This window comes from Myiozetetes cayanensis, unplaced genomic scaffold (genome assembly GCF_022539395.1).
Source record: "Myiozetetes cayanensis isolate MyiCay16 unplaced genomic scaffold, myiCay2020 scf4, whole genome shotgun sequence".
NCBI classification, from domain to species: Eukaryota; Metazoa; Chordata; class Aves; order Passeriformes; family Tyrannidae; genus Myiozetetes; species Myiozetetes cayanensis.
This window is the reverse complement of record NW_026087631.1, coordinates 44,051,493-44,073,252: the sequence shown is the minus strand read 5'-3', so window position 1 is coordinate 44,073,252 and position 21,760 is coordinate 44,051,493. Positions and strand designations below refer to the sequence as shown.

The window sequence follows — 21,760 nt, the reverse complement described above, 5'->3', positions numbered from 1 at the left end:
TCAACAAACATCTAGAGTGCCAATCCTTATAAACATCTACTAATGTTTTTGTGTATCTTATTATAAAAAAAGTCACATAGCCTGAGCGTGTCCAACACGGTTTTATTTAAGAATATCTCAAATTTGCCAACTCATAGATTTTCCTCTTTAGTGTGCTCACAGGATCTGTAAGATGAGCAGAAGCAGCATTACCTTCTGTGAAGTCAAACTTAGGCCTGGTGTTGGGAGAAGAAAATTCTGGGCATCATTTATCATTAGTCTTGAATTATGATACAACTGTGAAGCCACTAAACATTTTAAATGTGGGTAGCTTATAATATGCAACTCTATTCACTCCACATCTTAGGTACAATCTGGGCAATTTCATACTTGCAGTTGCTAACTACATTTCTGGTTTGCTCTATCCCCAAACCTAATTTGCAAGCTTTTTACTATTTTTTAGTAAGAGGAAATGCACCAATATGTAAACTCAAATTCTAGCTCACATGCACCTGCTGGGCTTTGAGAGCATCTAAACTACTAACCACAATAGCTGCTTGGTTCCACCAAGTGTGGTATGTTCTTTCTTAAGACAAATACAAATAGAGCCATAGGTAGAGAGACTGTACATATAAGTAAATGGTTTATACATGTATAAATAAGTAAATCTAAGTATTAAACAAATTTTATAACATTTCTTAAGATTAATTCCGAACACTGATTTTGTTGTCCAATTTACAATTAATGGAATGCATATTTGGGTTATGGTGTCAACATGAGAAAAATACTTTAAATGATTTACTTGCCAACATGTAGAAGTTATGTTTAGTGCATTCTGACCCTTTGATAGTTATATTTTTTTGCATTTTCCTCTCATGGCTTTCTGTGAACAAGCTTCGAGATATTTGTCTTTGTGAGTCAAGAGTAATCCAATACTGCATACCTGCAAAGGAAGTTGAGGTCAATATTATGAACTACTTTGCCTCTACACATTCTTTTTTCTCAAAATATCTTAGGTACACTTTGAATAGTGAATTTAGAAAAGTTACATTCCATTTTTTAATTAATAAATGCATTCAAGCATAACAGTTTTATAATTTAAATATTCCATAGCTTAGTGCTTAACTACTTACTGGATTCAAATGTATCTTCTTTTGACTTTAGTCTGGTCTTAAAACAAATTGTGGCATTTATGCATATTGTTTTACTTTTCTTTATCTGACAGTTTTGTTGTTGGATATTGATGCTTTTAGGTGTGAATTGCATGGAAACATTTACTTCAGCCACATCACGAGACCTTAAAAAAACATGAAGTCAGTCCTTGGAAATAATAGCAGCAATTTTTTTACACTTAAGAATCAAATCACAAAGTGTGCAAATTCAGTCTTCAGCATTCAAATACAAATCTAGAATCACAGAATCATAGAATTGTTTAAATTTATAAGACATTTAAGATTATCGAGTTCAACTGTCTAAAGAATTATAGCTAAAAAGAAAAAAAACCCTTAACGTTCTTTAGAAAATAACAGAATTGCAAAATCCACAATTGAAGTGGGATTCCTGTGGCACATGGTGGTGGCATCATGCTACAGTTCAGTTGCAGGCACAGCATTGGCCACGTTATATCAGTTAAGGGGCCATGTGTTATTTCATGTCTTCTGTCCTGGCTGTGTGATGCTATGAAAGCAACTGGTTGGAATACACTTCTCTGGCACATTTTCAGTCTGCATTTGCCTTTCACCATTTATGCAGATTATTACACACTTGTGAACTGCCATTACAGGGAAAAGTCATCATACAGAAAACAAAAAAGTGAGGAACACAAAGAGGAGGGAAAGAAATATCCTCAGCAGCCAAAAACCTTTAAAGCTGTAGAGCACTTTTAAAAGTTCAACCTTTAAAATCAATCAGGAGGGAAAGCCCCTGAAGAACTGGGGACAAGAGCAACATCAGTCTAGAGAAATGGGTCCAGAGAAGTAATTAACTATATATTCTATACATAGTACCAGTGAAAAAGAAATTACAGAGGTAACAGTCACAGTGTTTCTCCACATTGCTGTACTTGTTTCAGAACAGATACCAGGTGAAATATTTCCAAAAGCACTTAAGCAGCTCTACAGAGCCAGTCCCATTTTATGAGACTGAAGGCCTAGACTCATCATCAAGAGTATCCACAGATGAACATAATATTACACACAAACTGGAGGGCAGTTTGCCATCTCTTAGGTTCTGAGTAGATAAACAGGCTGAGATTCACACCCAATTTGTTTCACTTTAACTCTCCTTCACCCCTGCAATGCATTCCTGTCTCATCCTTTGCTCTGATTCAGTTCCTTTTTTGAGGCCATGAGATGCAGTATGTCAGTGTACTAAACAGCAAAAAATTTATCTGGCAAAATCACTTTCTTCAGATTTGTGATCTAAATAATGCAGTGAAAGGGCATGGTACTGTGTTCACACATGGAGCTTTCAGAAAGAAACTACCAGGTGAAGGTGAGGAGCTGGGAGCTTGAGAATGGTAGCAAGCCTTGACAAACTTAATCACTTAGCAGGTGAGTAAGGTGAAACAGCAGGACAGGAAAGGCAAGAATTAGCAATGGGTTAGCAATTTCCGTACCAGAGACAGAAATAGTTTTAGTTGTGCTTTAGACATGAGGGATTTCATGTCATATTGTTTATTTCTCTTATCTCTCAGAAATTATATTGCTTGCTATGACATCTGAATCATACTCTTATATAAAGAAAATGAAGTTAATATTAACCAGAAAATTTATTTAAATTTTTCGGATTTTCTGTAGGAAGTCAAACAGGAGTTTTCATATTAGAAAATATAATCAGTTTTCTTAGTGATCCCTTTACATTTGAACCTGTTCTTGATACTGCTAATAAGATAATATTCAATATACTGTGTAAAAAAGAAAAATTGTTCCTATTTTACAAAGTGCCGTAGGTTGAATCAGTTTCTATTTTGAAGATAGTCTAGGAGGACAAGTTCTTCATACTAGGCTAACAAGGTTTCTGTAACATTCCTGTGTTTATAATTGTATACATTGTTTTATCCTCCTTCCTCTAGAGAAATATGAAAAGGTGAAGATTCACAGTCAGTGTCAAAGCATGAGATGAAACCAGTATCCTCACAGAGTCCAAACAGTCACACATGAAAGTTACATTGGTACCACAAGCAAAAGTTTCTGTCCTGACAGCTGCTGTGAGTCTCCTTACCAGAAGAGGGCGGCCCCACCAAGGCCTCCGATGGTAACATCAATCAGCCCGTCGTCGTTTAAATCCATTTCTCCATGCACAGACTGGCCAAAAAATTTCACTCTTTCCCCGTCACCACCTGATGCAATACGCTGTGAAATGCGTATAAAGGTTAATGGAGTGCATATTGGAGGGTTTAAGAGCAGTCAAGATGCATTTGATGGCAGTGAGATGGGGTTTAGACTCAGATTCTAGTATATTAAATTTTCATTACGATACTCCTACAATAGTGACAGTGGTAATGAACACACTATAAATTTTGAGATTGCAAAACATCTACTTTTCCAGCTGTACACATCATGTTAGAATGCTTCTAATAAAAACATGCAAATATATTTTCTAACAACATTAAGAGCCAGATTTAATTAAATCAGTATGAGTTCTAAAGTATAGAGCAATTTAAAAATAAAGAAGCTGTTACAACTGGTCAAGTCACAGTCTGATACTACATTGGGAAGACAGGGTTATATACATTATATACATTAGAGAGGCTGGCAATCTCCAAAGTTTTATTTCATACCTGTGAATATTTTTTACTGATTGCTTTGCCATGGCCATGATAAATATAAACAGCTCCCCGATGGTCATCCTCTAAAGGAGAACCTATTACAATGTCATTATATCCGTCAAGATTGAGGTCCTTCACTGCAGCAATCGCAGTCCCGAAGCGGGCACCACAGGGCTCGTTCTTAAGAGCCTTGCAGGTGTCTTGTTTTAACGGTGAACAGCATGTCTGCTTTATAGGCTCAAGACTCATCTGATATGCAAAATTTGTCTGTGAAAGAACAGATTTGCAGTTTGTGAATTTCTATTATTGTTTTAGCAATGCAGACTTTTAAGAGCTCCTGTTCAGAAGACAAACAGATGAATTAAACAAAACAATTACATTCTATTCCTAGTGATTGATTGCACTGTAGAAACTGTGATTCTATAACTATAATTCAAATGTTCTTTCTGAGCAGCTTGACATTCTTGCTTCCCCTCTTTCTACATCTAGATGCTTCTGCATACTTCTTCAAGTTAGAGGTTCACAGGAAAGCATAGTATCATAACAACATTTGGATGTCATTGTAAGTAAACCATTCTTTAGATAGTGTAAAGAGTTTTTCTAAAGGCATTCTCTCAATCTGAGAAGTTAGCCAAGTTTCTGATGAAATACAGATGGCTGTTGTTCCAGAATAAAAGATAACATTTCTTCTACTTAGACTGAATTTTGCCCTCAGTAGACACGTTCACCATGGCCTAACATACATGGTCTAATTCAGAGTGCACCCTAGACCAAAACCACACAGACACTACAGTATTTAACCAATCGTTCCAAAAGATTAGCCCCATGGGTTCCATGATAGAGATTAGCAGCAGCAAGCAGTTGTTGTATTTCCTTTCTTTGGATAAAATAAAAGAAAGCACTGGAAAGACAACTTCCAAACCATAAATTACGGAAGAACATGGAATTCTTGTTTTCTCACCAACCCTATTCACCAGCAGTCTGTTGTTAGCGACATGAATGTAGAAACTGGAAGAATTACTTGTCAAATATATCCAGTCTCTCCAGGTCCCTTTCTTGAAATAGTATTTTAGGAGACCATCATTGCCAAGACATATTTTGATAATTGTTATAACAATCTACAATGGTACTGGACTAAAAGAAGAAAAAAAAGAAGAAAAAGTATCCGTAGACACTGGAAGGAGAAACTTATCAAATTAAGAAGCTGAGGTGTAGCTGCTATAATCATCAGTCTAGCTGGACATGTTTAAAATCTGTTGAATGTATGGGGTTTAGCTCTAGGTTGCTAAGCAAGTCACAAAGATACTGGAGATAACACTTCTAGGATGGATGAGCCTTACTGTTTCCTAATCTATGAAAACAAAAAGAAAATATGATAGAAAATTAATCCTATATATTTGCATCTATGCCATACTGCAGCTTATAGTATATATGCTTATCTCATAATACACTCTGTTAGAAAGGGTTTGAGAATAAAGTTTTAAAATTAGTTGCATTATAAGCTTAATTGTCAAAATTGTGTTTCTCTATTTTCAACAGGTCATCTTCCCCAGTTCAAATTATCATCTTTCTTTAAAATAAGGATATGAAGACAGTAAAGAGCATGCTCTATTCCTGGTCAATAAACACAGTTCTTACCTTGTTCAGACTATAAACATATACCTTCCCTTGTTCCTCCTTCTCAGTTCCCATATACATAGGAGCTCCAATAAGAAGAAGGTCTGTAAATGAGTCCCTATCAATGTCGACTGTGGTAATAACACCCCCAAAGTAGGACCCAATCTGTAGAAAAACATACATCAGAGACAGCAAAGTAACACAACATTTCCTTTTCAGAGATCTATTACGGTTTGCTTACAACAATGCCAAATATTAAACATTAGGCAGAAATGTTCTTTGCTACCTAGAAAGTTTTCTTGATTGGTTTGCCTTTGAAGCTTGTGTTCAGTTTTAGTGTTTGCTGTCTGATATTTTTATTTAAGAGGGGTCCATTCAACTTGCAACCCTTTTGAGTCTGAAACTTGCTTTGGGGAGTAGGGTCCCTTAAGACAGCATTTGAATAAAAGTATCTTAGGGAAGCTAATTTTCTCTTCAAAAAAGAAGCAAAAAGGCTGCGACAGAAGGTCTGAGACAATTCAGTGCAAACAGCATTCAAAATTGTCAAGTTGCCAGTAAATGCAGAAGCAAAAATCTACAAAAAGAGCTGGATATGTTCATAGACTCAGTACAAGCTGTAAGATTTATCTGATTACCTTCACTTCACAGCCAAGCTAGACACCCTGCATTTCCTTTACACTTAACATGAGAAGCAGTCTCCTCTAGTGCAAGATACATCTCATCTCACAGAGATGCTTCGAGTAGTCTAGATCCATCAAACCTTAAAAATCACAGAATCACAGAAAGGGTCAAGTTGGAAGGAATGACAATGGGTCATCTAGTCCAACCTTCCTGCTCAAGCAGGGCCATCCCAGAGCACAGTTCTTGAATATCTCCACTAAGGGAGACTCCACACCCTCTCTGGGCAAACTGTTCCAGTGCATGGTCACTTGCACAGTAAAGAAGTTCTTCCTCGTGTTCAGATGGAACTCTCTGTGCATCAGTTTCTGCTCATTGCCTCTTGTCCTATTGCTTGGTACCACCCTTCAGATACTTATAGACATAGATGAGGTCCCCTCTCAGTCATCTCTTCTTGAGTCTGAACAGGTCCAGTTTCCTAATACCTGTTTTAGTTTGTTAACTCTAAAATGACTGATTGATTAGCTGTGTTGCAGACATCAGCTATAGGTGAAAATTGGGTAATTTGAATGCTTCTAAAAGGAGCTAGTACTTCAGCCTGAGGACACCTGAGTAGGCAGGTCTTTCAATACTCATAAGCATAATATTTTCTTAATAGTACAATCTTTAATTATGCAATTGCATATTGTTTTCTTCTCCCTGCAGCAACAGCTCTCAGTGAGCTCATACTCAATATAAAAAGCCACTGTTCAATATTTCATGCTATTCCAGCTGATGCTGTTGCACAGAACCCTGCTTTTCACAACTTGTTTCCTGCCAGTAACATGCCCTTCTACTCATCAGACAGAGAAAATTGCATGTACAGAGATGGCAACAAGCACTTTGACACTGGTGAGGGTTTCACCCTCAAAGAGAAAATTACCAAGGATCTCTCAGTCCTGTAGAGGCCACTTTCCATTGCTAATTATACCAGAGGATCTGCCCAACTTTTTCTTCTGATCTTGCTTACAAATCCCAGTTCATGAGCTCTTCTAATGAGGAGTTCTCATTTTATTTCTCCTGCCATATTTGTCTTGTATGTTAATCACAAATGCATACTTACTTGTTCTCCATTTAATCTCTGAATTACTTGCACCTCTTTTCCTTTCATCTTATAAATGATAACTTGGCCAGTGTGATTGTATCGCGGCTGTCCTGCTATGTACAGTACACCTCCAGGTGTTAGTGCTGAATTCACAGTATATCCTAGGAAGCAGAAAGAAGTCAAGATGCTGTACACACAGAATGCATCAGAAATACATGCTGTGATTCAGAGCATTTTTAAGGCTTATTCTACAACTAGATCTTTACCCTATAACTTATGCTAGAGAAAAATAGCAGAGTTAATTAAAAGGGCTTGATGTGCATTTACTTAGTCTCAGAATCATGAGCACCACTCTGTTACTAAACCTATTCACAGGCTGGTGAGCCATGTTCACGTGGCCATTCTCACACAGTGTAACAATATGATGGTAGTGATTAAAATCAATAGCTGGTTGAAGAGCTACTTTCAAAGAACAGTTGTTATCAGCTCACTGTTAAATTAATAGAGTGTTCCAAACCTGATTCTGGTGGCATTTTGAACCTAGCTTTGTTTAATATTAACACCAATTTAACAACTTTGGTGAAAGAAGACTTAAAAATTTGCAGATAAATCAAAACTGTGGAAGAGTTGCAAGTGTTATGGAGGATAAGATCTAAATTAAAAATTACCAAATTTGAGTTATAAAAAGGCATTTTGCAAAGAAGACAGTGTACTTAGGGAAAAAAAGCATTAAACCATTCTAGTGTTGATTCTTCATCAGTGAAAGCATGGCTTAAATGATGTAACAGAGCAAATAGAACAATGAGGTGTAGAAAGCAAGACCTAGAAGACAGAGCAAGGCCACTGAAGCTTTTTGGTAGAAAAGGATGAGAGGATAACAGTAGCCTGCCAATATGCAAAACATTCTTATAAAAAATATATCGGTCTTTTTGGTCTGACAGAAAGCAGATTAATTTTAAGCAAATATTTAGACTGAGTATTGTATAAGACCTTTTAACTATCAAGGCATAGAAAAACTCCATAAGAATACTAGAGGAATCTGTGAAGTCATCTCTGAACAGATTAAATGTCTCTTTTGGGAAAGTCTAGATACACAAGTCTATGTTTGGACTAGTTTTCTGATTGTAGAAGTAGAAATTTATTTTTTCAAAAGAACAAGAAAATCATACAGTAGACTCCCAGGCTCCTAGAATATAAGATAATATTCTATAAGGTACTTCTTTTCAATGAGCTTTGAGGGAGGTCTTGTAGCATTTTTTGAAAAGTGCTGTAAGATGAGCTATTTCTCTTACCTAGATAGGCTGCAAGTGGTTCATTTCTCTCTGAAGTCCTGTCACGAAAGGTATCATTAGTTGGCATTGAAATACCACTGTCCTTCACCATGAGCACTGTGCCATTCCAGTCATATGCTCCAACTGCTCCAAGCATGATCCAGTCCTTAAGCAGAGAAAAACAAAAAGCCTGTTGTCTATGTGAATCATCTTTTGATATTCATGGTTCAGGATGCTCACATTTGAGTAATGCTTCCTGTATACTTACATATTTAGCCTTGCTTTTCCTATTATAGTATGGCCCCTACAATCATAGAATCATAGAAAAGGCTTGGGTTGGAAATGACCTAAAGATCATTTAGTTCCAACTCCACTTGCCATGGGCAGGGATGCCACTTCCTAGATCAGGTTGTTCAGGGCCCCATTCAACCTGGTCTTGAACACTTCCAGGTACAAGGCTTCCACAGCTTCTCTGGGCAACCTGTTCCAGTGCCTTACTTCCCTCTATTTAAAGAGTTTCTTCCTAACATCTAAACCTCTCCTCTTTTAGTTTTAAACCACTCCCCCTTGTCCTATCACTATCTACCTGTCTAAAAAATCACTCTCCCTCTTTTTTATAAGCCCCTTTTAAGTACTAGAAGGCTGCTCTAAGTTCTCTCTGGAGCCTTCTCTTCTCCAAGCTAATAACCCCACCCATCTCTCTCAGCCTGTCTTCATGGATGAAGTGCTCCAGCCATCTGGTCATCTTTACTGAACTGTCTTTCAATTTAAAACACTGTCCCTTGTCCTGGTAAAAAGTCTTTCTCCATCTTTCTCAACATATTTTTAGGCTATTATTCTGATAGAAAGTGCTATGGGACCATTAGATTTAGAGTTCATGTGAAGTATATACTTACTTTCTTGAACTTTCATTGATCATAACTGTTCTTTACATATTTAAAAAAAAAACATAAGTGGATTACAGGACACTGCAAAACTTCCAACAGCAAACAGGACTATACAAGGAATTCTGAAACACTTACTCCAAATTCACAGAATCATCAGCAAATATCTACTTTATAAAATAACTTTTATTTTCAAACAGTTTGTTTACCTGAGAATAATGAGCACTAAAACCAGCTTGAGACATTTCCATTTCAAATGAGGAGGCCTGCTGGTCTGTTGTGGCTATTAAAAAGAAAAAATTGAGTTTTAAAAATAAATTAGTTTCAGTCTGAAAAAGCAATAGAAGAGTGTAACGAAAATGCTCATATGATAGTAAAGGATGGCATAACCTAACTAAACTATTGGGTTAATATAGTGTGTCTTAAATTTTTAAAATAACAGAAATAAACAGAATGTATAACACAAATAAAGAGCTATGTTAAATGCTACCATTAAATATGAGAGTTTCCATTTAAGGATCATGTCTCAGAACTCATCCAACAAAGTTTCTGGGCTAAAACTGACCAAATTTGAACTCAGGCTGATGGTAAGTATGTTTGGAATGTTTGATTAATATGGTTAAGCCATTTTCCACTTGAGCTAAGTGAACAATAAAACACCAGCCATGTAACCCTGGCCTTGTATTCAAGCAACTAAAAATTTGTAGGCAGCTGGAGGAACTTTAAATGAAAAACACTTGATGTTTGTATGAACCTCTGCAAAAACAACATAGGAAAAATCTCTGCTGTCCAAGATTCATAAGCCTTAGCAAAGGGCTTGGGAATGATAATCCTGCCCAGAAAATTGCATGAAGATGTTACTGATTCTCATAAGTGACTTTATATAAAAAAGGAATCAGGTGATTTTGTACTAGTTCAAGTATCTTGTCAGGTAGTCATACGCTAGTTATTAAACTCTGATGGGTTGCTTTGCTCCCAGATAAACTTGAAATATTATCAGGGAAGAAGAAGTTCTGCCTTTTCCTCTACTTAAAAGGAAGATATGTAGCCCTTAGCAGTCAAAGACTATTTTGCCACTTTAAGTGACCAAGTAAGGGAACTGTATTTTGCATATTGATTCTTCCTTGAAGGGAGCTATGAAATCTGCTCTGATGCTGGTCCAGAAACAGTTCACAGTTTGCTACCAGCTGAGTGCTGAAATGAACCCTCAACTGTGTAATGAAACTGAGCCATAGCTCAGTTGGTTGCATGAATTTCAGGCATCTGGACTATTAAATAATACTGAACTTTTGATACTCAGCAACTAAACCACAGAGGTTGCTCCCTGGGACATGATGTCTTTGCTAATTGTGGGGATTTACAGCCAGTCGTAGGAAGGAGACATGATTTCAAACACAAAGTGTTTGACACAAACACAGATCATCATGTTTCACAAGATGTAGCTGCTTTGCTAAGTCTGAAAAAGCAATTTTTAGGCATAAAACTCTTAAGCTGCACATCTGCCGTTAAAAAGTATTTTCATTAAGTAAAGGATGCTCTCTAACGAGCTGAGAAAGACAAGACCCTCACAGCTTGAGACAGAAGACAATGCTGGTACTGTTGGTGTGTCCAGCTCTGAATGCTGCTTAGATAATGGCCCACAGTCTAACTTTCCATTCAGTTTCAAACTGCCAAGCATCTTACAAAGGATATTTTGTGAAAAAACATTTGTGCCTGCCTATGGGTTGGATAAAACATAAAATTGCCATGAGAGAGAGAGGCATATGAAAAAGATTATGTGTAAAAATCTAGTGGCTGTCAAGGATGGGTTTTTGTTGGATTTGATTTTTCAACTCTCTCTCAATTTTGATTTGAATTTTTTTAGAGAGAAAAATCAAAAAGGAAACAAGAAATCTAAGAAAAAAAATCAAATATACTACTATACTAACAAGAGGCAATTTAGACTGTGAATTTAAACCGATTCACATACTGATTTTTCAACAATCAAGCTTCCTGTGATGCATGGAAGTTACAATGTATGGAGTCAATTAATCTCCTCCAATTACACACATTCAGTACACTGGATTCTTACCAGAAAGCTGCATGGGACACAATTAATATGCTTTTCTCCACTACCAGAAAAATACATGCCTGGACACAGTTGTGAATCTAGAATAGCAACTGAAAGGCTTTGGGAGAAGACAAAAAACTATGCCTGAAGGATCAATAGAAATTGATTTAAACAGCACCATCTAGCTTCAGTCCACTGGAGCAGCTCAACCTTGCTATGTTTTGACAAAAAGCTAAAATCCCATTTTGAGTTTCTATTCTGATTCACTTGCACCCAGGTTACATGATTTCTAGGACTATCACGGAGGAGGCAACATTTCTTGTCTCATACTGCGGGTGTCTTATGTAGAAACCTTTGGGCATCTCTGAGTTCCTACAGAAAATCTGGAAGTCAAGAAGCATTTTGGCAGTGATTAAATTAACTAGCTTGTCTCTTACGGTATGGATGAAGATAATATTCCACATTTGTCATTTCAATATATATTTTTTGTAATACAGTCAAGTCGATATAAAATAAAAATTATAAATAAGGCAAATATATCCAGCAATATATCAAATATATAAATATCCTAACACTTTATAAGTCTATAAAAAGTAACAATATCTTAGAAATATATATTTCCTACTGCATCACTTGCAGAAAATTGAAACTTAATTCAAGGAGTACTGCAGAACTTGTTGATAGTTAAAAGTACTACAGTATGCTCTATGTACCAAAACACTTAAGTACATGATGATGAAGATTAGTCATCCCAAGAGCCGACAATCATATAAACACATAAAATTTATACAATGTAATCAAACAGTTAGTTTGACCACCATCAACATAACTAGATTTGTTTGGATATTTTATTAAGCTACAGAACTTGTTTAATGTTCTAATGTTTTGTAATTTTTTCCTTATGATTAGAGGAATGAATTACCAAAGTCAATGGGAGGGTTAGAGCTACATAGAGCATTCCCCACCATCACGGAGTTCAAGCTGGCACAAGTTACTCTGCTGTTTCGAGACTGGGGTTTCATGTGATAGGCTGTCATTACCTAATGGGTACTGACTGATAAAAGGGACAAGGTGGAGTGTGACAAACTGAGGCTGTCCCTTCCAGTGGTATCTAGTTGTCCAAATGATTGAGCTATGGCATGAAACATCAACTTTGAGAATGACAATTTCTAGAAACTCTGTCCTGTTAGGTCCTTCATCTGTTGTCATGACCAGCAGTTAATAAACTTTTTATTCTATATTAATTATAGCTAATAGATGTAATGAATATTTTATTCTGATGATGAAATACAAATATTTTTCTCACTTTTCTAGACGTATCAAGCACAAACTGAAGGACAGCTATTTTTCCACTTGAAGTATATTCTTAGTAAACAGGAACTTAAGAAAAGAGCACCCTATTCAATGAATTTTGAAGTATTCAATGAGCCTAAGTAGGCTAAACTTTGGGCTTTAGAGAGATTAGATTCTCTTCAAATTAATTTCTTCCAACGCTGAGGAAACCAAATCTTCCAGAAAGTAAAAAGAGAAGAACCTGCAAACTATGTTTTAATAAACTATGTTTATTACTACATATTTAGTAATAGCTGAAAATGGTAATATTTTATCAAATTAAATGATAACTAAGAAAAAACCCAACCTGGATATGTCTGAGAAATATAGCTCCAATGTAAAAGCCTGAAGATGCTCTCTCAGATTTGTACTATTTCTTGACATTCAACATCATCTTTTGTTCCAGCTGTAAACTACACTGCTCCAGCTATTTGGAAAGTTGAAATGTTGAAGACAATAATCCAAGTAGAGATGTTTTCTTTGTATGACATGAATCCCTTCAGAGTTGACCAGTATAATTTATAACTAATAAACTTCATCTTCTATTACCAGTAGTGTACTTGAGACAAACAGTGGTTTGGACAGTGTTGCCTCATTTGGATGGGGAATGTAAGCAGACATTATGAGAGACTGACTTTTCTGTGCTAAATCTTTGTGAATCTTTCCAAAGCAAAAATATGCCTTGCTAACTCTATACACCAAATCCATGAGAACTTGTATAGCAAAGTAATACACTATAGTTAATAACTAACAAAAAAGAGAACCTAAAGGTTCAGGCAGAGAAACACATGATCCTGGGGCAATCCAGGTATGATCCAGCAATGTTTTTTACCCAAAACAAGGAATGTTCCTATTTAACCCAGTTAAAACAGTAAAAACCCCCTTAAGGCTGTTGTCTCCATAGGTTCTAAGTCCTCTGAATTTATTCACATTGCTACCTATGATTTTGATGTCTACTGTAAAATATTTTTATAATCAGCATGAAAAAAATCTGTATAATAAATGTTACGCAGCACAATGCATTGCAAAGGAAGATAAAAGCAGATGTTCTTCTATTTGCTTCAGTTGTAATGCAGACATGAAGTAAAATTTGAAATAACGTCATACCTTCCAGCGCAAATATTCTTTCTCCAAGTGCTTCAACAATAGTTACAAGAGCTAATTCATCTGAGACATTGAAAAAATGCTTTTCAGTAGGCTTACTGGCAATTGATTTTATTTCCTCTACAAATTTCTCAGTACTTAAATTTCCTCTGCTATAGCTGCCAAGAATCTAAAGAGAATAAAAGAAAAAAACCCACAAAACAACAAGTCAAGGATACATTTCATAACCTGTTTTAAAAAGATACAGTTGAGGCACGTTCTCAGAGAATATTGGCATGTTCTAGCATCTCTGCACATTGGACCAATTCAAATTTGGTTCTAGGTGGGGATTTCATTGCTAAAAATTATTGCAGCTTCAAGGACAATTTTTCTTTAGTGATCTGTAGGTTTATGAAGGAAACCCCTTGAAATCGGCATGCTGCTGGATTCAAATTTTGGTTTATGTCTTTCTTTAAATTAAATATAACATCTTTCATGAAGTTTTATGGTTTCATACCCTTTCATTGTACCAAAACAAAGAAAGAGAAAAATGGAGCTACGACAATCCAACATACCTTCAAAATTATTGACAGAAAACAGATTATTTAAGTATAGAATACACAAATATAGTGGAGTTTCAACACAGATCTACCATTATTGCTTTCATATTTCTCAATACAGGTTAACCTCTGTCACGCTTTTCTTTTCATTCAGCTACTAAGTTTTCTCAACATGAAAATGACAGCTTTAGAATGCCAGCACACAACACAGCCACAATAAACTTATGTTTTGCTCATGGGTTACCTTTGCCTTTTTTTTTTTTTTTTTTTTTTTTAATAGGTAACATGTCCATAGAAATTGCCTAGAATATTAAATTTGTCCACTCTCCTCAATATTGCTTTTAACAAAAGGATTTGATTTTAAACTGTCCCTCAAACTCTTCCTCCTTTTTCTTCACACAGACACACACCTGCCATCATCAGCAAGACAGAGAGATTGCTTTTCTTATGTGCTATAAAATCAGAAAGCAAATGTTTAATGGTTTTTTCAGTTTATTACTTTTTTCCTCTCTTAAATAATTATGTTTCCTTAAAGATTCTGTAAAATGAACTTCTATACATTTATAGAAGAAATTACATTTAGAAGATGAAACATGCTTTTAAGATTCTGAATTTTCCCATTAAATTTCACTTACAGCAATAGCAAATCTCTGAATGTTTTCATCTTCACAATCATCAATCACTTCTTGTAATCTGTAGTTGTCATGTGATTCCCCATCAGTCACAATAACCATTACTTTTTGTACTCCTCTTCGTGCACCATGAGCCTCTGTAAAAGCTTCTTTCCTAAATGGAGCATAAAGCATTTTGGAGAAAGGCAATGTCAGCATTTCTCACATGCATCATATTTGCATAGCCAACCATAAACTAAAAGACTTTATATTAACTAAGAAGCAGGAAATGGAGATTAATGTTAGCCATGAACAAATACAAACAACTGCAATTGGAACTTACATGGCAGTTCACAGCCAAAGTTTCACAAGCATTCATCCATTATTCACTCACTTGTGAGCAATAGCAGAAAATAAAGTGCTGGATAGTGAAAAATTCTTCCCCTTTACAAAAAAACTTCTGGCACCTTAAAACAGCTTTCAGCATCTTAAAAAGATCCAAGCAAACCTCCCACCCCTCCAGTTCCAAAAACCCATGTAGAAAACCTCACCCAGACTCTGGACCTGACAAGGCAAGGCTGGATTACTCCTCTGGAGGAGAAAGAAGGAAGTAGGGCCTCCTCTTTTTAGAAAAATACCACAAAATTCTAAGACTGGCCATATGAGTGAAAGCTGAGATCTACCACTGAAGATAGCCAAAAGTGGATGAATAGGAAAATTGCAAGAATAGATTTGCTGAACAGTTTCTCTATGTACAAGCCTGTAGCTTTTTGTAGTGCACCTAGGCTTTCTGAACTAGATGTGGTTTCTGAGTACTTGGCAATTCTCAACATGTTCTGTGCTCATGAACTTGTTTAGACTCCCTCAAGCTTCCACTTGTATCTAAGGAAAACTTTACTGTTGAATATATAAGAATTTTATTGGATTTAAAACATCACACCAACAAAACTTTGGTCTGATAATCCAGTAGTTCATCAGAAGGATTCTGCACATTTCACTAAATGGTTGTTTGGAAAGACTGAATGCAATCTTTTATGGAATTAAGTAATGCTTTCTTGATGGAAAAAAAAACAGAAAGGAAAAAAGATAGCAGGACAACATTGTACAGTTTGAAATTTTCTGAGAGATTTTGCATTTACTGTCTCTTTTATGAAAATCAGATTTCATTTTTCTCATAAAAGAAGCATTTATAAATATTGCTATTCCTACAACAGATCTTTAATCTCCCAATGAGCCAGAAGCTGCAAAGACTTAGGATATAAGTGTGACACGTGTGGTCTCAAACACTGCAATAATCAACTTCAAAGAAAACAAACTAGAATTAAAAAGTTCAATTTTTTCATTTTTCCTCTGAGAGACCTAATTTCCTTCATTCCTCTACATACACAGTTCCTACCTGCTCTGTGTTGACATCAAATATTGTCAGCCCTTTCCTTAGGAGTACAACTTGTTTCATGTCTATTCCTAATTCCTCCACTCAGGAGACAGCAGCCTTTCAAAGGTGCCATATGCAACAGCTCTAGATGCTGGACAGAGTCTGTTTATCCAGCCTCCTCCTAAATGATGTTTGCTTAGTTAAAATAAAGTCAGATGTTAGCCGTATCATATTTCTAATAAATAAAATGAGAACCATCACAATATCTGTATGTTTGCTTCTCCCACATGCAGGACAATATCCTGTGAATGTACCTTGCCGTATCTATTCCCAGGGCTGTCATAGTTTGTGTGCCACCCCGCTGGCGTATCCTTGTGGCTGCAGCCATAACATCTTCTGTTGTCGAGTATGTATTCAGGTAAAATTCATGGACTACAGTCTGTCCGTACTGAACAATTCCCACCTGAAACACACAGGTCATGTTAAAGATCAACTACAGTTAAAGGAAACATCTCTGACTCCTGAAATGGGGTAAATGCCTGTCTGTACCTACGCCAGGAAGAGTCCTGAACTCTGTGTGTTTTCCTCAGTATGAAGCACCTATGTGTTTGAGCAAGACCGGCTAGATGAACAGTCTCATGAAACATTTTGGTGTTTTCTAAATTGCTTTTATTAAAAATTGGAATAAAGCCCAAAGGCTCAACTCCTTGGTCTTCCTGGCTTGCTGTTATCTGTACTCTGTTCTCCTCTAGGCAAAGGCAGACCAATGCCCCACCCACCAATCACAACTTCTCAAAACTTTTTTCCTTGTAGCATGCAAAGTCATGGCTCACTCACAACTCTCTTCATTCCATTCAAATATAATAATTCTACATCTGATAGTTTATTTACCCTAAACCTAGCCTAGAAACAGGAAGACCCAATTACCCTTATCTTGATGAAGACAGCAGGGATGTCCATGACATGGACGTTCTCCCAGCAGGAGGTAAGTCAAAGTATGACCTGGCAAGTAACAGAGGGGAAAACATGGACAAAATGGAATTTTGTGGCATCTGGAATGAGGCAGGGTAATGTAAAGACTGTAGATGACCTTAGCAGGAAAAGCCTTTGTGCAAAAATCAACACATGGGATTGGAACCTAATCACAAAATGCCTAAAGGAACCTGCTTCAAAACCAAGTGTGAAATAAAAAGAGGAGCAATATTCTTAAATATTAATTAATTTCTCTCATTCATCTCTGCCAGTTTTAATATTTTGGCAAGTTCCTGACAGTTTTTACTGGGAAGAATCTACACAATGTTCCATTAGCATATTTCAATTTTATGTTACACTTGGCAATTTATAGGTGTTATTTAGGATAATGCAGTATTACGTGGCATTTATGTCTCACTCATCTATTATTAATAGCACTTAGCATTTAGGTTCTGTAGATCAATAAGACCTCTGGGATGTTTTTGCCATCATATTATTTTAGAAATGGTTTAGAATGTACTTTGCAATTGCTTTACAGTTGTGAGGTTTTTTTCAGGTACTTTCATAGCATCTTAGATTCTTCACAATTTGTTTTTTCTTGTAGTGGAAGAGTTAGAGTTGGATTTTGCACTGAACATCAGTGTCATTATGAAATGCTAGTTACATGTGATTATGGGACTATAATTATAGTGGAATTAGTAGCAAAATCCCACTGAATTTCTATATCCTTTTGAAAATGCAGCCACATCTGGAAGAACTGATATAAGTTCAAAGTTACAACAAGTTGCTCCCTTTAAGATATTTAAATTGTTTCTTGGAGGTATGCCCTCTTCCACGTGTAGCTGAGAGAATGCAGAGGCTGCATGTTCTCCTGAGCAGCAGACTATTAACTCTGCACAATGTTTACAGAACTGGCCAGGGCACACTCTGTATTAACACTCAGAGCAGTCATGTGGCACAGACTAACCTCAAGAAGAAGATGAAATTTTAACCTGTTCCCTCCAACTCAGCTATTTTGTGGCACGCATTTAAAGGGACATACAGCATTATAGGATGCTGTTAGTCTTGTAAAAAGACTGCAATTAACTGGCTAGAGGCTTTTGTCGTGTTTAGTCTTTTGGAGTAGAAGGAGTGGCTTAAGAATTCCAGTATTATGCACCAAGTGTAGACAGAGACTATTGTATGCTAGGGAGACTGTTGGTGTGGATTCACTGGCTCTTTATCTGCAGCTTTGAGGATTTATTGGTATCAAAAATTAAATCATACATTGTCTGCTGCCAGTGTGAAAAGTATCTGCCAGTCAGTCCTCCATGATACTAGAGACCCATGTTGGTTTTGTCGTTTTCCTAAAATGACTGCAGGCTGACACTGAGTTGTATCATTTCCTATTTGAAAGGAAACATCCATGATCGCAGCAAGTAAACATTTTGAGCACTTCCTTCTCAGGAAGTGAATGGGAAGAACATCTGAGTCTGAAAACTGCACTGTGTTGCATAGCTTGTAAATCAGGAAGGAAAGGGGGCATGTGGTTATCTTATGGGATACAGTTGTTATGTGGGACCCTTCCTTAGCACTAGCTTTGAAAACACTGATCATCTTGTTCTATGTATTCCATGGCATCAAAGATGAGTCATTCCTCAATAAAACTTAACAAAAAGCCCACCAGAACTGACAAAATGCTACAAGACTTCGTGTTCCAGTCTCCTAAAGGATCACATAATAAAGTCCTCCTTGTAAAATTGGAACTAAATCCTATTAGATAGCAATTAAGGTTTGAGCTTTTGCAGCCTTTTTGTCTTATGGAAAACTACAAGTGACACATCTACATGATGCAAATGTGCCTATATGGGACTTTAGCAAGCCCCTGAGAATGATGCTTGCAGGTATTGTATGTTCTGATTTTCTTGTTTAATTTAAATCTGGAAAATGAAAGAGTACTACAAAGAAGGGTGTATTTCTGCACTACTCCAGAGAACTTATTATTTTTCCCAACATTACTGACCATAATCTGTTGAACATCTTTGTAATTCTTAACTTTGTGTTCCCTTCCCTAGCATTCCATGGCTTTTACATTACACAAGGGAATAATTCTTTAATTGTCCCCAGTTCCTGTGAAAAGTGTTGTACAAGAGAACAGGCAAGTGAAAGACTGTTCTATTTTGGGACAAAACAGTTCTAAGGGCAACAATTTATTGTTTATAAGTGAATACAGCCCCTTACTTGGAAAGCACATTCTGGCTTTCCCAATAAAATATTAAGCTAATTGATTTGCAAAAAATAACAACAACAAAAATAACAAAATTAAAGGAAAACCATTCAGTAAATAAAATCATAAGATTTTCAAATTGGGATGTGGAGGAAAATCAGAAATATATTTGGATAAAAGAAAAGCAGATATGCCTTTGGAAGCACTAATGACTAATAGCTTTTATCATAAGGAGATCTTTATAAAGATATCTAAACTCAAAAAAAAAATTAATTAATTTTCCCACATTTTGTTTACTTCAAGACAGAGGTTACTTGTAAACTATTGCAAAGATCTTTCTTCATCCTGAAGAAATCTTCGTCATCATCTTTGTAATACCTCTTAAATATACTTCCGTTCTTCTGAAGACAAAACTAGTTGTAAGATATGACATGGTATGACTTATTAGTCTACTGATACAGTCCCTTTGGAGACATAATAAGGTACAGGCCAAACATCTATAACTGCCTATGTTGTATGTTAATGAAAAATAGAACCTGTCCGAAAATTTCTGAAGGCCATTTCAACATTGCTTAAAGCTGGTATTGAACTTATCAAAGTATTCTGCTTTCTCTTCTGAAAGAAATCCACAGAAGGTTACTCATATATAAAGGATTAAAAAAACCCCCTATGCCCTCATATTAAAAAGGCAATTATCTCCACAAAAGTTAAAAAAGAGGAAAAAAACCTGTCTTATGTTGCAGTTAGTGGAGAAAGGACAGGTGAAATATTTTTATTTTCTTCCCACTTGTACATTCTTTCTTTCATAATTCCTCCTTCCTTTTTCCACTTTTCTGTCATCACTTTCCCTTTACTTTTTTTGTCCCAAGGCCCATGATATGCAGCTTAACCATCAGTATGATGTTGTAGATTATCTGGAGAAGGTAAAGAGGAAGAAAAGGAAATACTTCTGGGGAAAAAAAAAAAGCCATAAAATTTGGCCTTTCTATCTGAAACTTTGGGCTTTCACTTTCAAATCTGCCAAACATGGAACACTGAACAATTTCTCTCCTGACTCTCTATGACCATTGTTCATAGAGGGTATAAGTAAAAAAAAAAAAACCACCAAAAAACAAACACCTCACAAACCTCTAATCAAAACAAGGTTTTGAACAAGTCACACCCAAGCTGTTACAGAGTCATTCTGTAATCACCTCTTTCCTTTCCTGTGCAAAACAGTCTTAAGTCAGTGAAAGTCCACTGGTTTCTGCATGCTGAGCAATAAAAAATGAAAATGGAAAAATCAGTTTAAACTGACAGAAAGTAAACTATTTTTCCTTTGCTTCTATTCTGTGCTTTCAGAGAAGAGAGGATAAATAAGCCTGCTCTGTTGTTTCTCTTCTTCCGCATTGGATGGTCACTGAAACACTTTTTCTGAGAAAGGAGATGTGTAGGTGGGGGAGAGAGTATAAACCCTCTTTGGATATGCCTGGATTACAAGCTAGGGACTCAGAGGAGAGGAGAGAGATGAGGTATGTTCTGGGGAAGGAGGAAGGTAAGAGGGACCGAGAAAATTCCACTCAGCCTTCACCTTCCATTTCAGTTTTTCAGTGTCTCTCCTCCTTATCCTATTCTTATCTCCCTCTTAAATGTTTCTGCTCTGTAACAACCAAATGCCAAAGCTGACGTTCTCAAGTGAATAAGTGTACGTGTGAGAAGAGGGGTAGGTATGCCAAACTGTGGGTACAATGGATTTTGTAGGTGGAGATGTCAGGCTGCTGAAGTGCAGGTCAGCAAGAGACCTTTTGTGCAAAAGTTGAGCCACACAAATGAGGCAGTATTCCAAACCCAAACATAACAGAGGTGTGGCCATGTAAAAATTTAGGAATTGTTGGGTGAGGAAGAGTGCTGAGGGAGCAGTAGAGTTGATTTCCCTGTGTACCACTCCCATGAAGACCTTTGTGCCGAAGATTTTAATGATTTCCATGCAGCCATTGCCCCATACTGGGAAGTTCAGATTTAAGTATTTTACGATGGCACATGTTTGAGAAATCTTCAGTTTAAGGGACCAGAAAGAATTTCTTTTTTCTTTCTGTTATATTTGACATATATATATATATGTCAAATATAACAGAAATAACAGAAATATATATATGTCAAATATATATATCAAATATATATATGTCAATATTTCTGATATCTTTGACAAGTGTTTTTCCTTCTTCCTTACAATATCTGGAAGTAAAGTGTGTTTAAAATAACAGTACATGATTGTAAAGTTGATAGTTTATAAGTTACTTTATCTGTTAATGTTCAGCACAGGCAACAGAGAACCTGGCTGGCAACTTGAAAACCTCGATTAACATGGAA

At 36.3% G+C, this 21,760-nt stretch overlaps 1 protein-coding gene across 1 annotated transcript in view; it reads right to left on the bottom strand.

Annotated features, from left to right (window-relative positions):
* Positions 1-21,760, bottom strand: part of ITGA1 (integrin subunit alpha 1) — a 65,088-nt gene that overhangs the window by 9,270 nt on the left and 34,058 nt on the right. Inside the window, exons 7-17 of the mRNA XM_050328575.1 lie at positions 16,548-16,696; positions 14,883-15,033; positions 13,712-13,877; positions 9,432-9,505; positions 8,360-8,504; positions 7,086-7,228; positions 5,387-5,530; positions 3,761-4,015; positions 3,202-3,332; positions 1,113-1,276; positions 786-922 (exon numbers count right to left, since the gene is read on the bottom strand). Of these exons, the coding sequence (XP_050184532.1) occupies positions 786-922; positions 1,113-1,276; positions 3,202-3,332; positions 3,761-4,015; positions 5,387-5,530; positions 7,086-7,228; positions 8,360-8,504; positions 9,432-9,505; positions 13,712-13,877; positions 14,883-15,033; positions 16,548-16,696 (1,659 nt within the window). The remainder of the gene's footprint in view (positions 1-785; positions 923-1,112; positions 1,277-3,201; positions 3,333-3,760; positions 4,016-5,386; positions 5,531-7,085; positions 7,229-8,359; positions 8,505-9,431; positions 9,506-13,711; positions 13,878-14,882; positions 15,034-16,547; positions 16,697-21,760) is intronic.